Source organism: Melopsittacus undulatus, chromosome 6, assembly GCF_012275295.1.
Source record: "Melopsittacus undulatus isolate bMelUnd1 chromosome 6, bMelUnd1.mat.Z, whole genome shotgun sequence".
Lineage (NCBI taxonomy): Eukaryota > Metazoa > Chordata > Aves > Psittaciformes > Psittaculidae > Melopsittacus > Melopsittacus undulatus.
In genome coordinates this window covers 47,339,433-47,359,980 of record NC_047532.1, presented here as the reverse complement: position 1 = coordinate 47,359,980, position 20,548 = coordinate 47,339,433, and the positions used below count along the sequence as shown (strand labels likewise).

General features: G+C 40.3%; 1 protein-coding gene across 7 annotated transcripts in view; it reads left to right on the top strand.

The window, feature by feature from the left end:
* LRCH3 (leucine rich repeats and calponin homology domain containing 3) overlaps positions 1 to 19,478 on the top strand; it is a 69,301-nt gene extending 49,823 nt beyond the window's left edge. For 3 of the 7 annotated variants that reach the window (XM_031043001.2, XM_031043000.2, XM_031043004.2), the window contains 6 exons: positions 5,361 to 5,409; positions 5,900 to 6,013; positions 6,654 to 6,772; positions 8,220 to 8,357; positions 10,594 to 10,671; positions 12,883 to 15,336. In XM_031043001.2, the coding sequence (XP_030898861.1) occupies positions 5,361 to 5,409; positions 5,900 to 6,013; positions 6,654 to 6,772; positions 8,220 to 8,357; positions 10,594 to 10,671; positions 12,883 to 13,083 (699 nt within the window). In that variant the 3' untranslated portion in view covers positions 13,084 to 15,336. Of the gene's footprint in view, positions 1 to 5,360; positions 5,410 to 5,899; positions 6,014 to 6,653; positions 6,773 to 8,219; positions 8,358 to 10,593; positions 10,672 to 12,882; positions 15,337 to 15,832 lie in introns of those variants that run through there. The other 4 variants (XM_031043005.2, XM_031043003.2, XM_031043002.2 and 1 more) reach the window with 3 other exon arrangements.
* The last annotated feature ends 1,070 nt before the right edge of the window (positions 19,479 to 20,548 follow it).

Here is a 20,548-nt window from a genome sequence, read left to right as displayed (position 1 = left end):
ATTGATTGAAATGTCTTAAAAACAATCTATTATGAACACTTGGCAAAAATAAAAGCATTTATGTACCTAGTTCATGTTTTATGCTATTTCTCCCTTTATGGCATTTTAGCAATATAGCATAATAAAGAATATAATTAATGCCATAATCCCTATCTACAAAAGAAAAAACACCTAATTTGCCTGCTGTTGCATGACTGCATGCCTGGGATTTATTTTCTTCATTCATGTGCTTCTGTTATCAGCCTAAATTTTCTTTAGGCGGTGGTTTCAGTTAGAGTATCTTTCTCCAGAACACATTGCTCAAGATATTTACTATCTCTTTATTCAGACATTTTTGTTTTCCTGCTTTCAAACAATCAGCACTGTGTGGGAAAGAAAGAAAGCTTGTAGTATTAGAGAGAAATGTAGTGATCATGCATGTGCCTGTTGAGAGAAATCACAATCAATTAGCATATAAAAATGTGCTTTCATATTTAGATAATAAGAAACAGAAGAACAGCAGTGGTCTGGTTTAAGTATTAAGAATCTGTTGTCAGTAAATTAATCTTTGGAATGTATTTTAAAGATACCTTTAGGTACTATTTGATTGTGTGACTCCATGACTTTTGCTGTAAGTTAATATGTAGAATTTTACATTACATGACTTGGACTTTTCAGAAATTAACTTGAAACTGTCTTCCCTTGATGTTTGTTTCTTTTGTATTTTAACCAAGTTACATCCTTGGCCTTCACAGAAAAGTGGCCAGGTTGGTAGGGAAAGACTGAACCAGATTTCCAAGCAGTCATTTCTCTGTTCGTTTTTCTCTTTTGATTCCTTGCCCTTTTCAGCAGCACTGAACTGTAATAATATATGAAATACTCCATTTTTCTAAACTGTTGAAGTATGATCTGCAGCATTATTTTGTAGTGGAAATAAATACACAGTGTGTCTAATGATGACATATGCCAGGGCAGCTGTTTCTGGCGATTATTATAAACTGGAACATTAAGCCCATGCAAGCTCAGTAATTTGTAGCAGTTTTGTTTCGACAAATGTATTCTGTATGATAAAAATCTGTTCAAAACCAAGGAAATGTTCATTAGATTGCTTTAGGGGAAAAAAAAAGTCTGTCATAAGAGTTTAAATTACTTCTGCTTTTTTCTATTCTGTTGTATTTCATCTGAGATTCTGCCTGCCCTTATGGATTTGAAATTTAGCTGGGTCTAATTTCTGAGGATGGGGTTTTTTCCCTCCACCAAAGTATTTGATATCAAAGTTCTGTTCACTAATGGCAGTTCTCAGTACCCATTTTTCATTTATATAGTTTCCTCTCTGTCTTTTCCGCTCTCTCCATAAAGACTGCATGCAGCAGTGTGAACTTTACCATACTAAACGTTAGGAAACTGAAACTTGCAGATAGGTTAGTTAAATAAAAATAAAATAGTTCTGCTGGTTTTTCCACTGGTTGTTCTTGCTTGGTAGTGTGGGAATAACACTTCATGGCAAAAGGAGAGAATATTACACAGAAGTACAGTAAAAGAACTTTTGTTCAGCATTTCCCTTGTTACATCAGAGCTCTTCAAACTGAGCAGTTGCTTTTCTTTTCCTCCAAACAATGTTTTCGGCTCAGATGTAAGGAAAAGATTAAAAAAGTAGTAGTCTAATATGTAGTTAGAACGCAAGTGAGCTTTCTTTTATTTTACCTCTTCTGTCTTCTGGTTTTGTTACAGCTTTAGCAAAAAAAATTCTTACAACCAAAATTTAAGTTGTGAATTTCCTTTTTTAAATCTTACATCATGTTTCTTCTCCTTGTTGCCTTTCATCACTAATTAAATTAAAATGTATTACATTGCACAGGTTGCTCTGATTGTTTCCTTCTGTTTGTAAACATTTTGAGGACAGTCTGTTTGAACTCACAAAAAACTACCCATACTTTTCTATGAGTGTTAATAGTTGAGTTGTATGTTTGTTCTGCATACCTTTGATTAGAAGTGGAGTTTGGCTGTAGTAGCTCATTGCACACTGTGGGTGCTTTCTTTTTGTTGACTGGTGATAGCCAGACTAACTAAAATGTTGCTGAAGAAATGTAATCACTGGTCTCTGGTGCTGTATACCTCCAAGTTTTGTGTTAGTCCTGTCCTGGCTGCTGTTCTCAGGAGGGTAGTCCTATTTGTTACAATTGAGTATCAAGGCTTCAGACTTGGCTAGTGGTTTCAGCTTTGATTGCTTATGGATCTTGGTTTTCCCCAAATACCTTGTTTTCTCCCATACTGCCTCTTACAAGGTGAATGCTGTGGAAGGAAAAACAGCCCAAAACATCCTTTCAAACTGCTGCACATTTTCTCTGTTTTGAAGCCTGTGACATACTTGATAAGCATCAGGCAGCTGGTGTGACCTCTTCCTTTCATAACCTTTGTGTCATTGCTGCCTTGTGCTCTGTTTTCTTGTTGTGGTCTCAAACATTGCCTAAGGCCATCATGTTGCTGTTAGCACATGGGATTTCTGAAACACTTTAAGGCTTTTAGGCACCAGTGTGTTACAAATAATGGTATGGGTAAAGTAAGCAGGACTTTAGTTATGGTAACTTCTACCCTGGAGTTTTCTCTTAGACTATTGGCATCCATTTGTGTTTTCAAATTAATAATCAGATTCTCTTAAAATATCCTTATTTAGTTCGAGCAGAGTTCTGGCAGGGCTCTGCCTTGGCAGTCCCTGTATCTACAGTTGTTTCTGGCACAGGAAGATTTCTCTGACTTCAGTGCTAGACCTAGAGGCCAAGTGCAGCATGTGCAGTAAGGTGTTGTAAGTCTGAATTCCAGCACCTTGGTTCCTTTCATATTGCAGCTGCCTTTTCTTACAGTTGTTCTTTGCCTCACTTCCTCCTTTCTTTCCTCTCTTTCTTTCCTTGCTGTCCCTGGCAGAATGGCTTTGAGCCTCTCTTTGTGTTTGAGATTGACAGTAACACCAATACCATTAAAAGAAGGCCAGGGACTCGCAAACAGGTGAAGAGCATGCAGTGTATTGCTGCTGTGATTGTCCTACCTTGTTGTGTGCTGTGTTCCCCTTCACTTCCCCCATTGCTGGGTACATGGATTTGTGATGATTTCTTGTTAGTTTGCATTAAGGTTATCTTGGTCTTTTCATATAGGAATAAACAGTTATGTTAATGTTACAGACCACCTACTATAGTTTTATTTTACTGTTCTCATATAATAGATGATGTTTTGCCTAAGTCAAGTGATATTTTTAAATTCTTACCAAAAAAAAAATAACCAAACAAACAAGAAAAGTTTTGCTCTGCACTGCTGTGGAGAAAGAGTCTGCCCTGAGAATCAGCTGTTAAGTCTGCATAAGGCCTAAAGATATTTGTATTTAAGGCTTGCCCTGAGCATAACCTCTCCTCCCAGTCCTTCCTGGCTGTGCTATTCTGAAGTAACAGAGTAGTTGCAAATCATTTCAAATACTAACACTCTCAAGTGTGTCGTTCACATCCATAGAGACTCTAGGTGTCATTTGGTGTTCTTTTCCTGTGCTGAACTGCCACTTTCCTGTTTGAATGCTGTTTCAGAAAGTATAGTTTCATTCTTGAGCCATTCAGTCCTCAAATGTTTTGATTTTGCTTTCGATAAGGCATGGAATTTGGCCTTCTAGGTCCATCTGTCAGTGGTAGATTGGGATGCTGGAGCTCCTGTTCCGTAAACATGAGAAGTTGTTTATTTGGTTGGGTTTAAGATTGTCTGTAATTGAAATCTGGCTGTGCTTTATTTGTGGCAGCACTGTGAATCTTCACACTGATAATCTTCCCTGAGAGCTAGATTCCATCCATGGAATCTTATTTACTTTGTATATAGTTCACAAGGATCAGCATTAGGTGTTTGTGGCAGACACAAAGTGTATATTCCTAAACTGGTGAGATGTGGGTTCCTCTGATTTTCACCAAGTTGGCAGGAAAATAACTAACTAAAAATGCACAACGAACTTCAAATATTAAAAAAAGGATTGTTTTTCTGAATAGTGGCTCAGAATGAATTGTTTAGTGTAAAATTTCCTTTTGGCTGATGGCATAGGGGATAGATTAGGTGGTATTTAAGAAGCTTTTGCCTCACTCTTCTTAGTAACTCACTGTTCTACTAGTTCTGCTTTTGATGTCACTGTGTGGTGTGTAAAAGAAACATCACATCTCCCAAGCTTACAAGCCAAAAAGTTCAAGAGGATAGAAAGGCTTTACCTGCAGTTCAGCAAGTATGTATTTGTTGCCTGTATTTGTTGCCTGTTGAGAGTTTCTGAGAATGTAATCACGCCCACCTCTTGTTTTTTACCTTTTCTTCTGCATTCCACCTTCATGTGTGACCTATCAGCCATTTGCTGACACTGTTACTGCCTTCTCTTTCTTTCTGCGTTCAGTCACTTTGAGGGTTGAATTGAGAAAGCTATACTACTACCCTTCCTAATGCCTCTACCTTCAGTCCTGTCAAGATATCTCTTGCTATTATCATTCACCAACAAAAAACCCTTGGATCCACACATCTGCTTTAACAGGTGTTAGTCTGTCAGCTTCTAATGAAAAGTTCAGGTAGGGTATGAATCCAATTTACCTGATTAAACTGTTAGTAGCTATTACCTCATCTTAGCTTTAGGCTGTGTCTACAGGAGGCCTAAGCTATAAAAGCATGGTAACCAGTCTCTGCTCCGAGGGGTTCTTGGTTGTCTTTGATGTTGCTTTTTCTGTACAAGTTTGTTTGTGCTTGACTAAGTTGAGTTCATCAAAAGTATTCTTTTTGTATTCTTCACCAGCTTACTTCTGAATACAGACACTGCATTTCTTTCTCCTCTATGAAAACTGCTGTACTGAATGCATTAATCACAGGAAATCAATCTGTCTAGGCACTGTAATAAAACACAGGGTGTTTCACTGTGGAGAGTGATGTTAAGTAAATACCAGGTTTGCATAAGCAAAGGAAAAAGTATGTCCTTATCAGTGCTGCTGTAGTGCAAGTTTTGCTTGTTATTTAATGATCTCTTTTTCTGTGTCCCCTTTGCAAAGAATACTTTGAATGTTTTGGTGTGAAGGAAGAGTAAACAAAGATCCATCATTGCATTGTCAGTATTGTTTCATCATTCTTTCTCCTTAGAGAAAAGCAAATGTGTAATTTCTGCAGAAGACAAAACTTTGTCCCCTCTTGCAGAGATGAGACCTGAGGAACAGCGTACTGTAGTTTTTCACATTTCTGGGTTTCATTGGGGTTCTTTGGTTTGGGTTATTTTTCTGAAATGCATTTAGATGGATGGACCCTTTTTTAAAAACACAGAAAATTTAAACTGTAGTCACAGCTTTTCCAGATTAGGACCATTTATATTCTTCTGCTCTCTTTATCCACAGAGTGATGACAGATCTGCCATCTCCCCTGGCTCACCTACAACTCAGACAGGTAACAGGGAAAGAAACAAAAATTTCTGAAAAAGGATCAAAATGCCTGCTTTGCCTATTTGTACTATGAAGAGATGGGATCATTTGTTCCCACCTCTGTATGTGGCACTGCTGTTAGAGAATTTACCCAGTTATTTGGGTCTCCTTAGAAACACATGAGGGAAGAGATAGCAGGGGTGAAGCATGTCCTCAGGCAGAGTGTAGGGTTTGGCTGCTTTAGGCCCTCATACAAACCTAAAGCAGATGTATTCAGCACCAGCCAGAACAGTTGTTGGTATTGGTATGTGGAATGTGCTTTGCATGCAAGTGTCCTTGGAAGTGCCTTTTGCTGCTCTGTGCTTTTACCATGCATGGCTGTAATTTATTTTGTCATTATTATATTAAAATTTTTGTTTTGTTCCTTTAATTAGCACATTGCTGAACCCATTTCCTATTTAAATTCTAACCGTTTCCTTCTTCCTCCATCCCTGTGCCTTTCCCCATTTGTTTAGTCCACCTTTCCCCTCCATATTCTGGCCATGCAGCCCCGCCTTCCTATAGAAACCCTGCCCTTCGACCAGAGAGTTTCCTTTACCAAGCAGCTGTCAGGGATGAAGCAAAGAAAGGTAGGTTAAATAGCCCAGAAATCAGTTAGCTTTGCTACCCTGTATTAACATCTGCATTTACTGAGTGTTCTGTTACTTTAGGTGATTACTGTGAAGCTACTTTTTGACTTTCATTTCTAGACACGTAGCATTACATACTTTTTGAATAAGAAATTTCTTACTTATAGCTGTCAAATACTCTTTTGCCATATTTGTCAAAATGTGGGGATTTGTTCTTCTTGGTCTGTGCTTACACCCAAGAGATGCCAAGGAAATGCCACAAGAGTCTTAAGCAGCTGATGAAGGCAGCTTGATAAATTTAGCATTGCACAGTTGCACATAATAAAGTTGCAATTTCTGTAGGAAAACTGAACTGTTTCAACATACTCCATCCAGCAGAACTTTGCTCTCTCCTTTGTGAATTACTGTTACCCAACAGAAAGAACAGAATCTAAACAGAAAGGAAAATATGCAAAAGAACGCCTCATTTAGATTAGAAGATCATTAGTTTGATTCATAATAAAATGAAAGAAACAGGTTGTGAAAGAGAATGTACTGTAGCCTTTCTGGAACCTTGTGTGTGCATGTATAGTACAGCAGTGAAGGACAATCAGCCAAACCATGCTTAGTGATTTTTCTTTCCTTCATGCTGCTTTTCTAGGTGTTGTTTCATCTTCTACCTGTGCTTTGTCTCCTGCTAATGATGCTGCAGACCCTAGAGTAAGACAGAACTCCAAACAGCGAGAGGAGGAGCTGGAGCTAATAGAACAGCTGCGCAAGGTAGGTGCTGCTCAGAGCCAGTATGTGGGCATCTTACGAAATCCATTGTGCACAGACTGTTAAATCTGTCATTGTGTTTTGGATCAATTTCACTGAACCAGTGTGGTGCACAATTGACCAAAATTAAATGGTGTTGTACAGTTCAAGTGGTTCTTTTGGATGGATGCAGTGATGTTTTTTGTGATGGATAAAGTCAGCTTCAAATTCTGTAAAATAAAGACTTCTGCTTCTGGGTGTCTGGTGATTTCTGCTTTTAAAATGAATGTGTGTTTGCTTTCTTCTTTATCAGCCCTCACATTTGTTAGGGTGAAGCCTTCACACTTCACTGGGAAGTTACCTCACTGTTTCCTTTTAATCTCTGTTTCAAACTCCCCTTTGCTGTAAATCCCACAGAAAAGCTGGTAGTGTGCAGACTACTACCAGTCATGCTGACAGTATGGTTTCCTTCTGTGCTCTGTATCCATCTTTTTATTCCTAAAAGCCCAAGTTAAGTGCAGAACAGCAGAGGCACAAATATTCGTGATACCTGTGCTTTTTGTCTGTTCAGGGCCTCCACAGTTGTGGTTTATACCGAGGTACAGTGACACTGCACATACATAAATACTGAAAATGCCACATAGCATTACGGTACTGCTCTGCTTTACCCCAGACTTGTCTCTGGAGAGCATGAAGGGGTTCCTTGACATGACAATTTTTTGAACTTTCCGAAGAAATAAGAATTCCTACTTCTTAAGGCTGTAAGCATCCCATATGGACAGAGAGAATTCTTTCTGTTCATAACATTTAAAGTAAGGATAATCTCTCTAAAAGCAGAAAGTTATCTTAAAGCAAAACAAAACTTGGTGCTGTTTGCAAAGCCCCTCCTCTGTTATCTCAGCATGTCTATCTTGTTCTGCTTGCCAGATACGCTTAAATCTTTTTTAACACTTAAAGTAGATACAGCATAACAACTCAGTGAAATTCACACAATACTTGAAATAAATTAAAAGGCTGAACAGAATTTGTATTCATTTCCTTGCACAAATGCTAACTATTTATGTCAAGTAGTTCAGGTTTTTATTTAAAGGCAAAAATTGTCTTGACTTTCGTTAACTGTGTTGTCTTCCAGCCCTTGACAGAACCTTTATCTGAGAACAAGTAAGATCAGGAATACTATTTCTAGATCCTGATTTCCATTATTTTTGAATAATGGTTGTATTAGCCCCTCCTGCTATACAATGAAACTGTTCATCATTGAACTCAATTGCTCCCAGATTATGGTCAGCTCTGGGCCACAGTTGTGTGCAGAGCTTTCCTTGATGTTATTCAGAAGGCTGTTTGGAAATGTTATGAGGACAGACAGAGCTGTAGTGCAAGCACTCTGCCTCATATAAAATGTTCTGTAGAATGAAACAGCTGGAGGAAAGAAGCTCTTATTTTTTGTGTGTCCATGTTCATCTTTCTGCAGAATATAGAATCACGATTGAAAGTGTCATTACCCAGTGATCTTGGAGCAGCTCTCACTGATGGTGTTGTTCTGTGCCATTTAGCTAACCACGTGCGTCCCCGATCTGTTCCCAGCATTCACGTCCCTTCACCTGCTGTTGTAAGTATGTAATAATGATAGTATTTTATAGGTATCCAAAATAACATCCAACAAAGTCCCATGACCTAGACAAATGCTAAATTCAACATTATCCTCTGTGAAAGTACATGACAAACAATAACCATCTGTTCTGTCTAAAAAAGGTCTATAGCATTATTAAAAGGAACTATATTTGGGTTTGCTTCACTTAAATGAAGTTGCTTCTAACATAGATTATAAGAAAATGGTAACATTTTCAATCCATCAACTTGAAAATTGGTGAAATAAGAGTCTGTTCAGCATGAAAACTGAAATATGATATTTCAAAAGACCAAAAGGTCTGAGAAGTTAAGAAAAGCAGATAGTAGTGAAATAGAATATTCTCTACCACTTTTAGGATCCCACTACATAAGACAGTAAAAAAAAGGCAGAGAAATCAAGTTGATTCTTTTGTCCACTTCACAGCACTGCAGATTCCTCTGCTTAGGAATTTCAGCAAAGCACACTCAAGCTGCTAGGAGAACAGCATCTCCTGGAACAAAACAAATCCAGTCATACCTTTGTGATAACAATCCCCAGATACAACCTTTTTTCCTGTTGAGAGCAAGGAAGGAAATGCAGACACACTGCAAACAAAGAAGTTTGAAAACGTCTGAAGTTGTTTCTCTGACCCTGCCTATCTGCAGTGCTTTGGGAAAGCAGTGATGGTAATAGATTCTGGATTCAGGTCACTGTGTATTACGTAATTCTGCGTGAGCACAGAATTAGAGAAAGGTCAAGAACTGGGAAATAGTAGCAGATCATTTACCTAATCTGTATTTGTGGAAGTTAGAAAGTTCAGTGAAAATACTTAGGGTCAGCTACTTAAAAGTATTAGGAACAGGCAGACTGCTTGTTATGCACCTTTAGAGATTGTTCCTGTGGGAAGAAGTTGAAACATGCCTGTTGTGTTTGCTTTTCCTTATTTTGGACTCTGTCATTATGTTGGCTGGAATTTGAACTGGCACTTACAGGGTTGCCTACTATATCATGGTGGTTCCTCTCCCTTGGACTTAATGTGAACAAGCAGATGTCTTCATTACTTTGAGAACGATTGAACTAGATATGCCAACATTTTAGGCAGATTGTGGAATCATTAAGAGAAAAGACATACAGCCGCTATTCAGAAGACTTAACGTCATTGAGAGTATCTCTTCAATGGCCTGGTTTTATGTACTGCTGAATATTATGTGTTGGGAATTAAATCATGGTTTTGTCATACTAATCCCAAGGAGGAGGCAGCCGTTAGCTGGGTGGCTCAAGGAGCCGAAGAGGCATTGTGTCATTACTCAGTTACAATGTAATCTTTGTATTCCTTTTGTCTTTTGGGGCAAAAGAAGTCAGCACTAGCCTTTAACCTGCTTTCTTGATGGGGAAATGTGGCACATTGAGGGGATAAAGCAGAATCCCTACCATTTGTGGAAAAGGATTGAACCCACAGAGGCTGCTGCCTGCTGCTATGTAGACTGGGTAGCTTTTTCAAAGGAGCAGGAAGCTTGTGTCTCTTTGACCAGAAAAGAATAAACTTCACAAACAGAAGCTTGACAGAGACTGTGCCATGGTCTGTATGTGTAGAGGTGTGAAAGCTAACTGTAGAAAAAAGCTTGCTTGGAAAAATGCTGATGAGTGCAATTCAAACAATTACATCAAACACGTCTACAAGAGGCTTACAAGCAGCAAGCTTCAGTTCCACTTTTCTCCCGTTATGTTCTAGTTACATATAACAGCCTTCCTTTTTTATTTTAATCTCTTTGTTATTTGAAGCACGGTTTGATATTTATATGGTTTTGTATTGTAGTCATCCCGAACAGACTCCAGATTGCTTCATATCATGAAATTGCTCTGAAATCACAGCATGGAAGCCATGCATGTGTTTCATTCAAAGTATATTTTTAAAGTTACTATACTGTGGTCACTAAGGGTGTTGGTCAGTTTCATAACACCTTCTGCCTAAATAGTGCACAGCTTAAAATTGTCTTTTTTAATAAACATCCAGAATTTGTAAATTAGCTTTTCATAGAATCATAGAATTTTCATAAAATGGCTTTGAAATTCTAAAGAGCAAACTTAAATAGAGGCTGCTTTGAATTAGACAAGCTTAGGTCAGTGCAGTAAGTTTTTGGCAAAGAGATTTATTAGGAGTTTTATTTAAATAAAAAATTAAGATCTTTTTAAAGCCTGCCAGTGACAAACACTGCACCTGCCTCGTTCTTTGCAGCCTAAACTTACAATGGCAAAATGCAGACGAAATGTGGAGAATTTCTTGGAAGCTTGCAGGAGGATTGGAGTGCCTCAGGTATGTATTTCTGCTATCCTGATACAGTGTTTCAGGTGCAGTTTTGTACGATGCTTTGGAAAATAAAACCTTCTTTGAAAGGCTGGATGAAAAGAAAATTATTAAAAGCTTAGAAGGTTCAGGTGTAAGCTATGTCTTGTGCTATAGATCAAGACTTAGCTTGCATAATCTTCCAGAGCTAAATGATGTCAGATTTAGTATGTCAGAGGTCTTACTCACTTACTGCTGTAACTCAGATTCATAATAGCTGATGCAGTTTGCCTTTAGAACTGCAAGGTTTTTCTAACTACAGTTACATCTTCTCAAGATTAGCTATTTGACAGCTTAAAGTTGGGATAAAACTTGGATGATGTTTTGCATGTTTTATTTTTCCCAAAGCTTTTCACACTCCTTCAGAATAATTCTCTTACACAGATACCTTTACTGTCTTACCAACAAGTCACAGTGTTACTGGCCTTTCTCTGACAGTAGCTATCTTTGCATAGATTCTAACTCTTTCATTATATACCAGTGGTAGAAATCCATCTTCAGATACTCCTTGTCACCTTCTGAAACTTGGAAGTTCTGGGAGGTGGGAACATAAAATAGTCCATCTGACTCCAGTTATCCTGTTTTATGCTATCCTATCTCTTCTACTTTGTCTTAGCAGCTGTGTCAGCACAGATAACTTTGATACATCATGTTTTTCTTAATTTTTCTTCTAGTGCATTAATTAATTTTGTTTCTGATATTGCTAAGCATTAGTGTTTCCATTATTGTAGGTGCTGTTTTCTTTCTTTTGTATTGTGAAAGGGAAAAGTAGACCCAGTGGCTCATTTCCCAGTTATTTCTAAATGTTTTCAAGTTTTTATCACTGTTTTTGAGTCAGTCATGCAGTATTTTTTGGTGTGTTCAGATAGTTTCACTTAAAGGCATTTGAACCATTGGGCTTTTAGGATATCATATTTATCAAATGCCTGGAAATTCCACATGGCTCAGTGGTGAACTGCCTTGGAACGTGGTAGGGAGTTGTAAGTGATCATTAGTACTTTGAGATCCTGCACTATTTTGGTACCCTGGGAAACTTCAGACTTTTACTCCCAGCAGATCTACACAATATAAATTTGTCTGGGGCAAAGTTGTTCAATTCCGTCCCAGCTTCGCTAATTACAGCTCCCTCAAACATGCAGATGTGATTTTTGTGAGATTGCAGTACGGAGCAGATCACTGAAATGGCCCACCTTTAACAACAAACAAACAGACAAAAAAGCCAGTCAAGAAAAAGGCCCTTATTAGACGCAGCCTGCTACAGTCCAGGACCCTCCTGATTTTCTCATATTTCTTGCTTTAATGTGGAAGAGTTCAAGGAGAGTGTCTCTGGGGAAGCTTACTGAAATAGCCCCACCTGAACTCTGAAGTTGCTCTCACATGTCTACATTACATATCTGCTGAGATGTGAATGTAAGATACCTGTATACAAGAATGGCCTGACAGTCTAGCATGTTTTTTTTAAAAGATGCCTGCAGGTATTTCCTTTCCTTTAACATCTAATTACAAAAAAAAAATAAAGGCTTTCTGAAAAATGAATCTATGTAGAAACACCAACAGGAAGACTACTTTTAGGAAATGGTAATTACAGGCTCCGCAGTGGAGCAGCTCTTTATAGAACTTCGCAAGTTAAAGCCCTTTCATCAAAAGAGTCCGACAGTTGAACAGATTGATCTGTGCATCTAGATTTCACTGATTTACACTTATTACCTGGGTGAAAGGAAGGGAAAAGATACACATTGGGAATAGCTGCAGAACACTTAAACTCTAATCTGTAATAGATATTTCTGCAGGCTATCCTTGTCCTACTGTTTTCATTAACTAAGATACATATGGAGACTTAGCATTGGTGAGTGCTCAGTGCCAGCAGTGACTCAGAAACCTCCCCTGGAGAAAAATGGTTTTCACTAAGGCATGTGTAAACTGCTGTTTTTAACAACAAGGAATAGTTACATGTTTAAGCTGTACACAGGTGACAGGCACTATTTGCATTAGATCTGTTCTTTGCAATGGGAGTCTTGCGGATTCCTTTGTGTGAATTAACCAGCTGTGGTATGCTTCTTGACTATGTAGGCTGTATCTGAGATGTCTGATAACTGACTGCTTCGTGGATGTTGCTATGGCTAACTGACTGACCTTTTTTTTTCTGTCTGTTTTCCCTTCTTGCTCACACACTCTGGACAGGACAATCTTTGTTCCCCTTCTGACATTCTTCAGCTAAACCTCAGCGTTAAAAGAACAGTTGAGACTCTTCTTTCCCTGGGGACAGATTCAGAAGAATCCAGTCTTGTCTCCCTTTCCATTCAGCTCTGGGGCTTTGTGGTGTTTTACTGTACTCTAATGCTAACGCTCTGTATGTTCTATCGCTGGGTCTTTTTTCTGTAGCTGAAGGATGGTGTCACCGCTTCCTCCCTCTGTCACTGCAGTGCTTGGGAAAGGATTTTGGTTTTTGTCAAGACTGTGTATATGAAGTGCTTTACTTCCCACTGATGGGACAGAGGTGACAAGTATAATGTGTGAACACACTGGTGCACCCACATGACCATCTGTGACATAATCCACGTTTGTATTTGCTGTGTCATATTTAGGAGGTGACAAGGGAGGAAGTGCTGTCTGAGAGCTAGAGCAAGGCACAAAGGTTAGAACGTGTGGGTGCGTGCTATAGTCTGCCAACAGGTGATGTAGTACTGGGAAAACTGTGTTTTCAGTTTGTGCCTCAGTTTTCCCACCAGTATAATGGGAATTGCACCCACCCTGGTAAATTGCTAGAGAATTTATCTGATGAAAAAAGTTAAAGAAGGCAAAGTATTTTTTTTCCCAACATCAGTGTTCTTGAAGAGATCTCACAGTCTTAGGAGGCATGGTCTGGTAAGTTTTATCCACAGAACTTTGTAGCTGATTTTTCTTTTTCCTTACCCTTATGCTGCTTCTGAGAGCATTTGATTTCTTGTATTTGTAGACTGGTGTATTACTCTTGAGTCAGGATTTGCACAATAACTGTCGGTGAGTCCTGAGCTACTTGAGCTTTGTAACAGATCAAGGAGGAAATTTTCAGAGAAATTGCACTCTTCAACAACTTTGAAATTATTTTTTTTCTGTCACAGAAGGAAAAATCCCTAAAAACTCTGTCAGATGCCACAGAATGCTGTAGCATTTTACTGTGCTCTGGATAAAACTTAACAAAAACTTCTTGAGTTTCCACTAGATTGTGGGCAGCCCAACCCATGCTTGTCCATGTGTCTTCCTCCTATCCTGTAATTTTCAGAAACCTTTGTATCATACAGTTGCAGGAATGCAAGTCCCAGTTGCACAATGACTCTTCACTGTTATACAAAACTCAGGTAGTCTTCCGTACAGCTTCAAAGCTTTTACCTCCCCAGGAAAAGCATCCTGGTGCTTTAATGCTTTAATGTCTCAGGGACACCTCAGAACTTCAGGGCACTCCCCATGGGATGTGTAAAAGACCATGTCTCCTCAGAGTGTAGATTGATTCAGGGAACTCTGTTCAGAGACCAGTGACAGGTAAGTGTTAAATAAAATGGCTTGATGGCAAATGTGTTTTCAATATATTTCTGTTACATCTGAAAATACAGTAAATGGCTTGTAAGCCCAGTGTAAGTGGTGTTAGCATTCTGATGTTAACCTGACAACAGCTCTGAAGCACAGTTTAAGATACATAGGAGTTCAGTTGCCCTTGTGGTTGCTACCAGTAAAAATGTGTTATGTGTACATGGATCTCATAAGCCCTTGTAACACAGAGTTAGTATTTAACAAAGAAGCAAGTAGAGGAGTCGATGCCCTCTTTCCAAATCACACAAAGTGTTCTGTCCAAGCAAAGCATTTCTGAGCAAAGAGGGGACCTCTGACAGGGGGAGATTGTTTTATTTTAAAATGAGCTATTTTTGCTCTGCTTACTGGTATGAACTAAAATGAACTCAGTTCCTATGTCCTTTAACTTCTTCTAATGAACACTGTGATAAAAGCTGCAAGGGGTTTTACACTAACAGTGCCTTCCAGTTTTTAAATTTTGCTTGTCACAACTGACTGTGGTATGGAGTCATTCCAAAGCTTTTCCTCTTATCTGCTTGTATATAGAAGAAAAAAGGCGTGTTTGCTCAAGGTTACAGGTATTTTCACAAAAAGCACACTCTTTTCAAAATGACATGAATTTGCTGGAAGAAAAACATATTTCAGCCTGGTCGTATGGTTTACTGTGAGAATTTCAGCCTGGTTTTGTTTGTTCTCTCTCCACCCTGAGCTTTGCGGGAGGAGTGCTAGCTGCTGCTGTTTATGCTGAAGGATTTCTTTAACATCCCAAATCAGTAAAGGGTCAAAAAGCGGAGAAAGGCAGGTTGCTGTGGAAATAACACGTAAAATGTAGCTCTATAAGAAGGACACGCTTTGGTTATCTTCTACAAATACAGGACATGTATCCTGACTGTTGTGGAGTGAGGGTGGCCAGGATGTGCCAAGGACTGATGTAGGATGAGACTTTAAATACGTCTTAGGCTGAGAACAGCACAATTATTAATAAACACTTTTAAACCTATCTTGCATTTTGCGTATTACTCTTATTCCTCAGGTTGATTTTGGAGGTAACCTACTAGGCAGGTGTACTTCTGGGAGGGCGATAAGTGGTAGTGGTTCATTCTCTGCTTTAAAGCATGTCTCTCCTCATGTTTGATAGCTAAACAGGAGGACTCCCTCAAGAAGGCAGTGTGGCTCTGGAGAGGAAGCCATGGTTCCTTTCCTGCTCCATGTGGTGGTGGGTTCATCACACTGAGGGGAAGCTTTCTCCCTCCTGAAGTTCTTCTTTTGGTTTCATAAGCTGCTGCCGTCTCAGTGTGGGCAGAGACAGAGCAATCTGCCGTTCCCCATGCCTCCCACAGTCCTCTTCAGGTTCTCATTTGTACAGTTTTCTAATGAACACAAGGATTAGCCCGAGGCCACCTTCTTTGAGAGTCGAGTTCGTGGTTCGTTAGCCCCAAGCAGGAGCTTCATGTCGTACCTGTGTGTGTGTGCTGGCTGTCCATAACATTTCATATTTCAGTCACCTTTTGCTTAATTTTTTTTTCTTTTCAGTTGAGTGGTTTTCATCCATTTTGTTTTTGTCTTTGTTTTGTTCCCCATTCAGGAGCAATTATGTTTGCCTCTACATATTTTAGAAGAGAAGGGTTTGACACAGGTAGCTGTGACTGTCCAGGCGCTCCTGGAGCTGGCACCCCCAAAGCAGCAGCAACTTCACCACTTGTCTGCTGTGTAAAGACCTCCAGGACCTTTGGGGTTACCTTGGCTAAGCAGAAGGACGTGAAGACTTTACTGCCCATGCAGTGCATCCAAACACACAGAGCTCTGTTCTAAGGAAATGAGTTTCCATGATTCCTGACAGGAATGTTTTACTTCATTTCTCCATTTTTTTGGAGATCACAGCAGTTTCCAATAACATTTTTATTATCAGTATTTTGCCCCTTTTTTAAAGAAAACAGAGTTCATTGGGAGGAGGGTAGGGAATTCCTTGCTGATGTGGATATAGCTTGGAAAGAGATTCCTAGGGGAATTCATTGTTAAAAAAGGATGTGGCTGCTATGGGCACATGGGGAAACTTCTCTCCTTCCTCACAGGGTTCAAAGAAGGGGAAATTTTTTGCCTTCAAAAAACAGCTATTTCTATTACATATATTAAAAAATCACAACACACAATCTTACCTGCAGTGTTTGATGACAGGGTCGAACCTCCTGCTGCTGTAACTTGCGTTGGCACGTCCTCATCGCTTAAAATTTGAAGAAAAAAAAAACCTGATTCATTTTTTTTTCTCAAGAGAGAGAAATACTGTGTGTTCTCTCTGCAGGAAAGTGCCTTAGTCAAAGATGCTTGATCAGAATGTTCAAATTGCGTTAATCACATCATCATTCTTGCTGGATTCACTTTCTGTTTGGGTTTTTAACATGTCTTTGTCTGACAATTTTCTCAACACCGGTGGAGAGAGATCACATCTGTCCTCTCACCTGCGCCCCTGGTCAGATAGGGATGCGTTTGGTTACTTGGTGGTTTTGTTGAACGATGGCTAGTTGTCATCAGGAGCCACGTCTCTATTTTCACTGCAGTGCAAAGAATCACAGCCTGCTGTGCTAATAATCCTTGGCAACCCTTTATCAAATAGCTTATTAGGGGCGGGAGCATCCCCTGCAGCCATGCCAGCGCTGGTGAGTGTCCCAGCCACTGAGAAATTCATAATTTTAAGAACACAGCTACTGAATTTCCACAGTGGGCTGTGTATTGTCAAAACAGTGTCTGTTACAAAGGGTAGCTTCTCTTTGTGGGTTCGACAGGGCTTTAAATAAGCCTTTTATCATTGAGAGTTTATGTAGAGAGCCACACTAGTTTTACAGAGCTACCATTACTTCCTTCCTTTTTCCTTAATGTGAAAATGGAAATTCAATATACAGGAATGGGAGAGGTAGCCAACAGGTTTCATATTTTTCTGGACAGATGATGCTGGCAAAACAAAGACTAGCTCCATGTGCTCTGGTCTTAGTGCCGAGGCCAAGCTCACAACCACATCACCTACAGTATTTTCTTTCCCCCCCAGAAAAAGACCTTGCAAAATCTTGTTCTCACCCATGCACTTCCTTTGGTTCGCTTTGGCCCATTTAAAGCATCCCAGAATGTTATGCTACTAATAAATACATGGTGCATGGGGTCTGAAACCAACCTCAGGTGCTGGAGGTATTCCATCTGGGAATATATTTGAAGCAGAATACACCAGAAGGATTTCATAGGGATAATAACAAAAGACATGGGAGCAGGCTGGCTAACAGGCATTCTTGTGGAAGCAAACCTGCCGTGGGAGCACTGCTAAGGACTGGGCTTAGCTGGATTTTTCCCCTTTTGATTTGCAGTTTTGTTTCCACTCCGTTTTGCTTCATGTATTTCTTTCAAGGTCCATTGTGGTGAGTGTTGAATCCCTTACTTCACATAATTATTCCAGTTGCTCCTCACTGGCATCTGTAGATGGTTGATCACATTGTGAGTGGAGAACACCTGAAGGGTATTTCAAAGTGCACAGCTGAAGAGAAACCTTTTCATACTGGTACGTGCGCTGCCCTGAGCCTGGCAGGTAATGAAAATGCCACGTCTAGGAAGAGAGCAGCCCACACAGACACTTTTCTCCTCAGTTAGATCTTGTATTTCGCTTAATGTCGCTTGCAAGGAGTGCTGGTAATTCTTACAGGGTTACGTCAAAGTGTCTTAAGTCTCTGCTGTGGTTTGTTGGGTGGAAGGTTCTGCCTCTCACAAGCAAACAATACGGACCACAAACGTTCTGTGTGTGTTTGTCGCTGCACAGAATTTGAAAGAGGAGAGCACTGACTTCATCAGTTACCAGCATCAGGTCACTTGTGTTGTTAGAGGGCTGAGCTGCTTTTATTAGCACACCCTTTGTGGGCTATTTAAACACTCCTGTTTTAAGAAAACACTTCCCTTCATGGAATGGTCTGGGTGTGCTCTTTGCTCCGGTTCAGCTTCCAGCACTCAGGGGAAGTGAAACCTAACAGTGTTCAGGTTGGTGGAAGTTTGGTGTTTCGTTAATACTAGTTGAGGAGTTAACGGGGTGGGGGGTTGACTCCAAACAGCAAGAAAAGGCCATTTCCCCTTGTGCCTGGTGAAGGGAGCTCCTCTTCTGTCCAAGCAGTGTGTGTGGCAGCAGAGCTTGGGTAAGGAGCAGGGGTGGCCTGGCTGGGCAGGGGCTACCTCCACCATCACTCACTCTGTGCTAAGCCCTGGTTCCTTCTGGCAGTTTCAGTGTATGTGACCATACCAGTTTGGCATTAATGATCCTCTGTGTTCATCCTGGCGAACACTAAATCTTGACCAGATGTTTAGGGACAAAATCCAAACCTGAAGTTTCATCGTGCAGTTAATGTATTATACCAAGCCCAACTTCAGTTCTTGTTTGCAAAATGGGTGTGGATTTTTTTAGTGTATTTATGTGCAATTTTTGTCGTATCCCTTTAATATTTTAAAGAGAACATGTATAAGATCCTATTTCGTGTGACAAAGCAAAGAGGCGATTGTCTTTCTCTGGGGCATTTGTGTTGGAGGAGGAATCCACATGAGTGTGTCATACTTGCCGGTGTTTACACACTGACTCCCCTGTGCCACTGTCCTTCCTTGACCCATGTCAAGTGCTGAACAGTGTTTGATGCTCAGCAGGGTTACATGCTGGAGGCGGAGCGGTGCAGGCACATGGGAGCCCTGGCAGCAACCCCCCCCCCCCGGGTTTGGGTCTTTCCCTGCTGAAGGGGAGGCTTTTGTAATGGCCCCAGCACAGCAGCCTGCTTAAAATGAATCTGAGACAGCTTCTTACAGTGCTAAGGACACCTCTTGTTCTTGATTGTGACATGATGGCAAATGGTATTTTTATCCTTTTATGCCTATAAGTGGTTCTTTGAAAAAAAAATGTTTTTAGGAACAGAGGATTTCTAAGGTGAATTTGGACATTAAAAAATGCTTTTGTGTAGATATTGTGATGTTTTACAAAGTGATCTAATTTTGTTATTTCTGAAAACAGTGTAAACGTGTAATTAATAAAGGATTTTAAAGCTTCATTCCATGCTGTATGTCTGTAAATACATTCCATAATTTCTAAGTCTGTTACACATAAATGTGTCTGAGTATTGTATATTTTACATTGCCTGTATCCTGCCAGTAGTGTGAACTTCTAGCACACCAGTAATATAAAAGGAAACCATGGGTAATTTGAAATAAAGTTTTCAAACTTACATGGGTTATGTTACTTCTTCCTGCTATTTTTCTGTTCCATCAATGAATGTCACATCCTCTGTGTTTTTATTCCCCTTCCTCATCCTTGCAGGTGCCAGTTAGTGGACTTCTTTATTCCTCTCATTTTTGTATTAACTAGGACAGAACAACTCCACTGTCTTTACACATGTTCTGCAGCCACATCAGAAGCTTTTTCTTAGGGGTATTTTACCTTCCACAGACACACAGAAGCAGTGATACTGTTCAGAATCCTTTGCTCCCCTCTCTCCATGCCCTGTTTTTTTCTTCAAAGTAGAACGTACATTCTGTGTTTGGGGACTTTGCTGGTGCTGTTAGTCCTTGTGGCTCTTGTCACTTGCTTGGTTTTATCCTACCTTGGGTTTTACCTACCAAGGTAAAACTTGCACCCAGCTTCCTGCCCTGCAGCTTTTGAAGGGTTTGTTTTTACTAACCAAAATGTCTGCTCCTCTTTTCTTCCCTCCTCATAGCTAGGGGTTTTTTATTTAGAAAAATGAGTAAGTAAAGGCCTAGAAATTGCCAGAGATCCACAGACTTCCTGCTTCATGCCCCTGTTCACTGCTCACCAAGCTGCTGCCTTCATGAGGGCTGCCCAGTTCTCTCTAGGTCTTCATCCTTCCCACTCTTCCCAAGGCCACCTCCCGATCCAAAGCTTCCCGATCTCCAGCCTTTCTTCTCCATTTACCTCCCAGGAACCCACTTCCTCCAAGGGGCTTGTGATTTCTGGTTTTCCCTGCAAGAAACATGGATGTGTGCTTTGATCCCCTCTTTCCATAGCTGGAGAAAACACAGTTCCAACCCTGACAGAGTTCCTCAACACTGCCAGGTTTTGGGACACTGCCCTCTGCTCCCACCACCAGATGTACTCAGCCAGTTTATTTGCCTGCTGCACAGCCAAGGAACGGAGCGCTGCTGCGGTTTTTGCTAACCAAGGTAAGGCTTGTAAGGGAAGCAGCGCCTCTGGGATGGGCTGCTGGCCGGAGGAGGCCGGGAGGAGCAGGATAGGTGGCAGCCAGGCCACAGTCCCCGGGGAGGAGCATGCTGTCCTTCC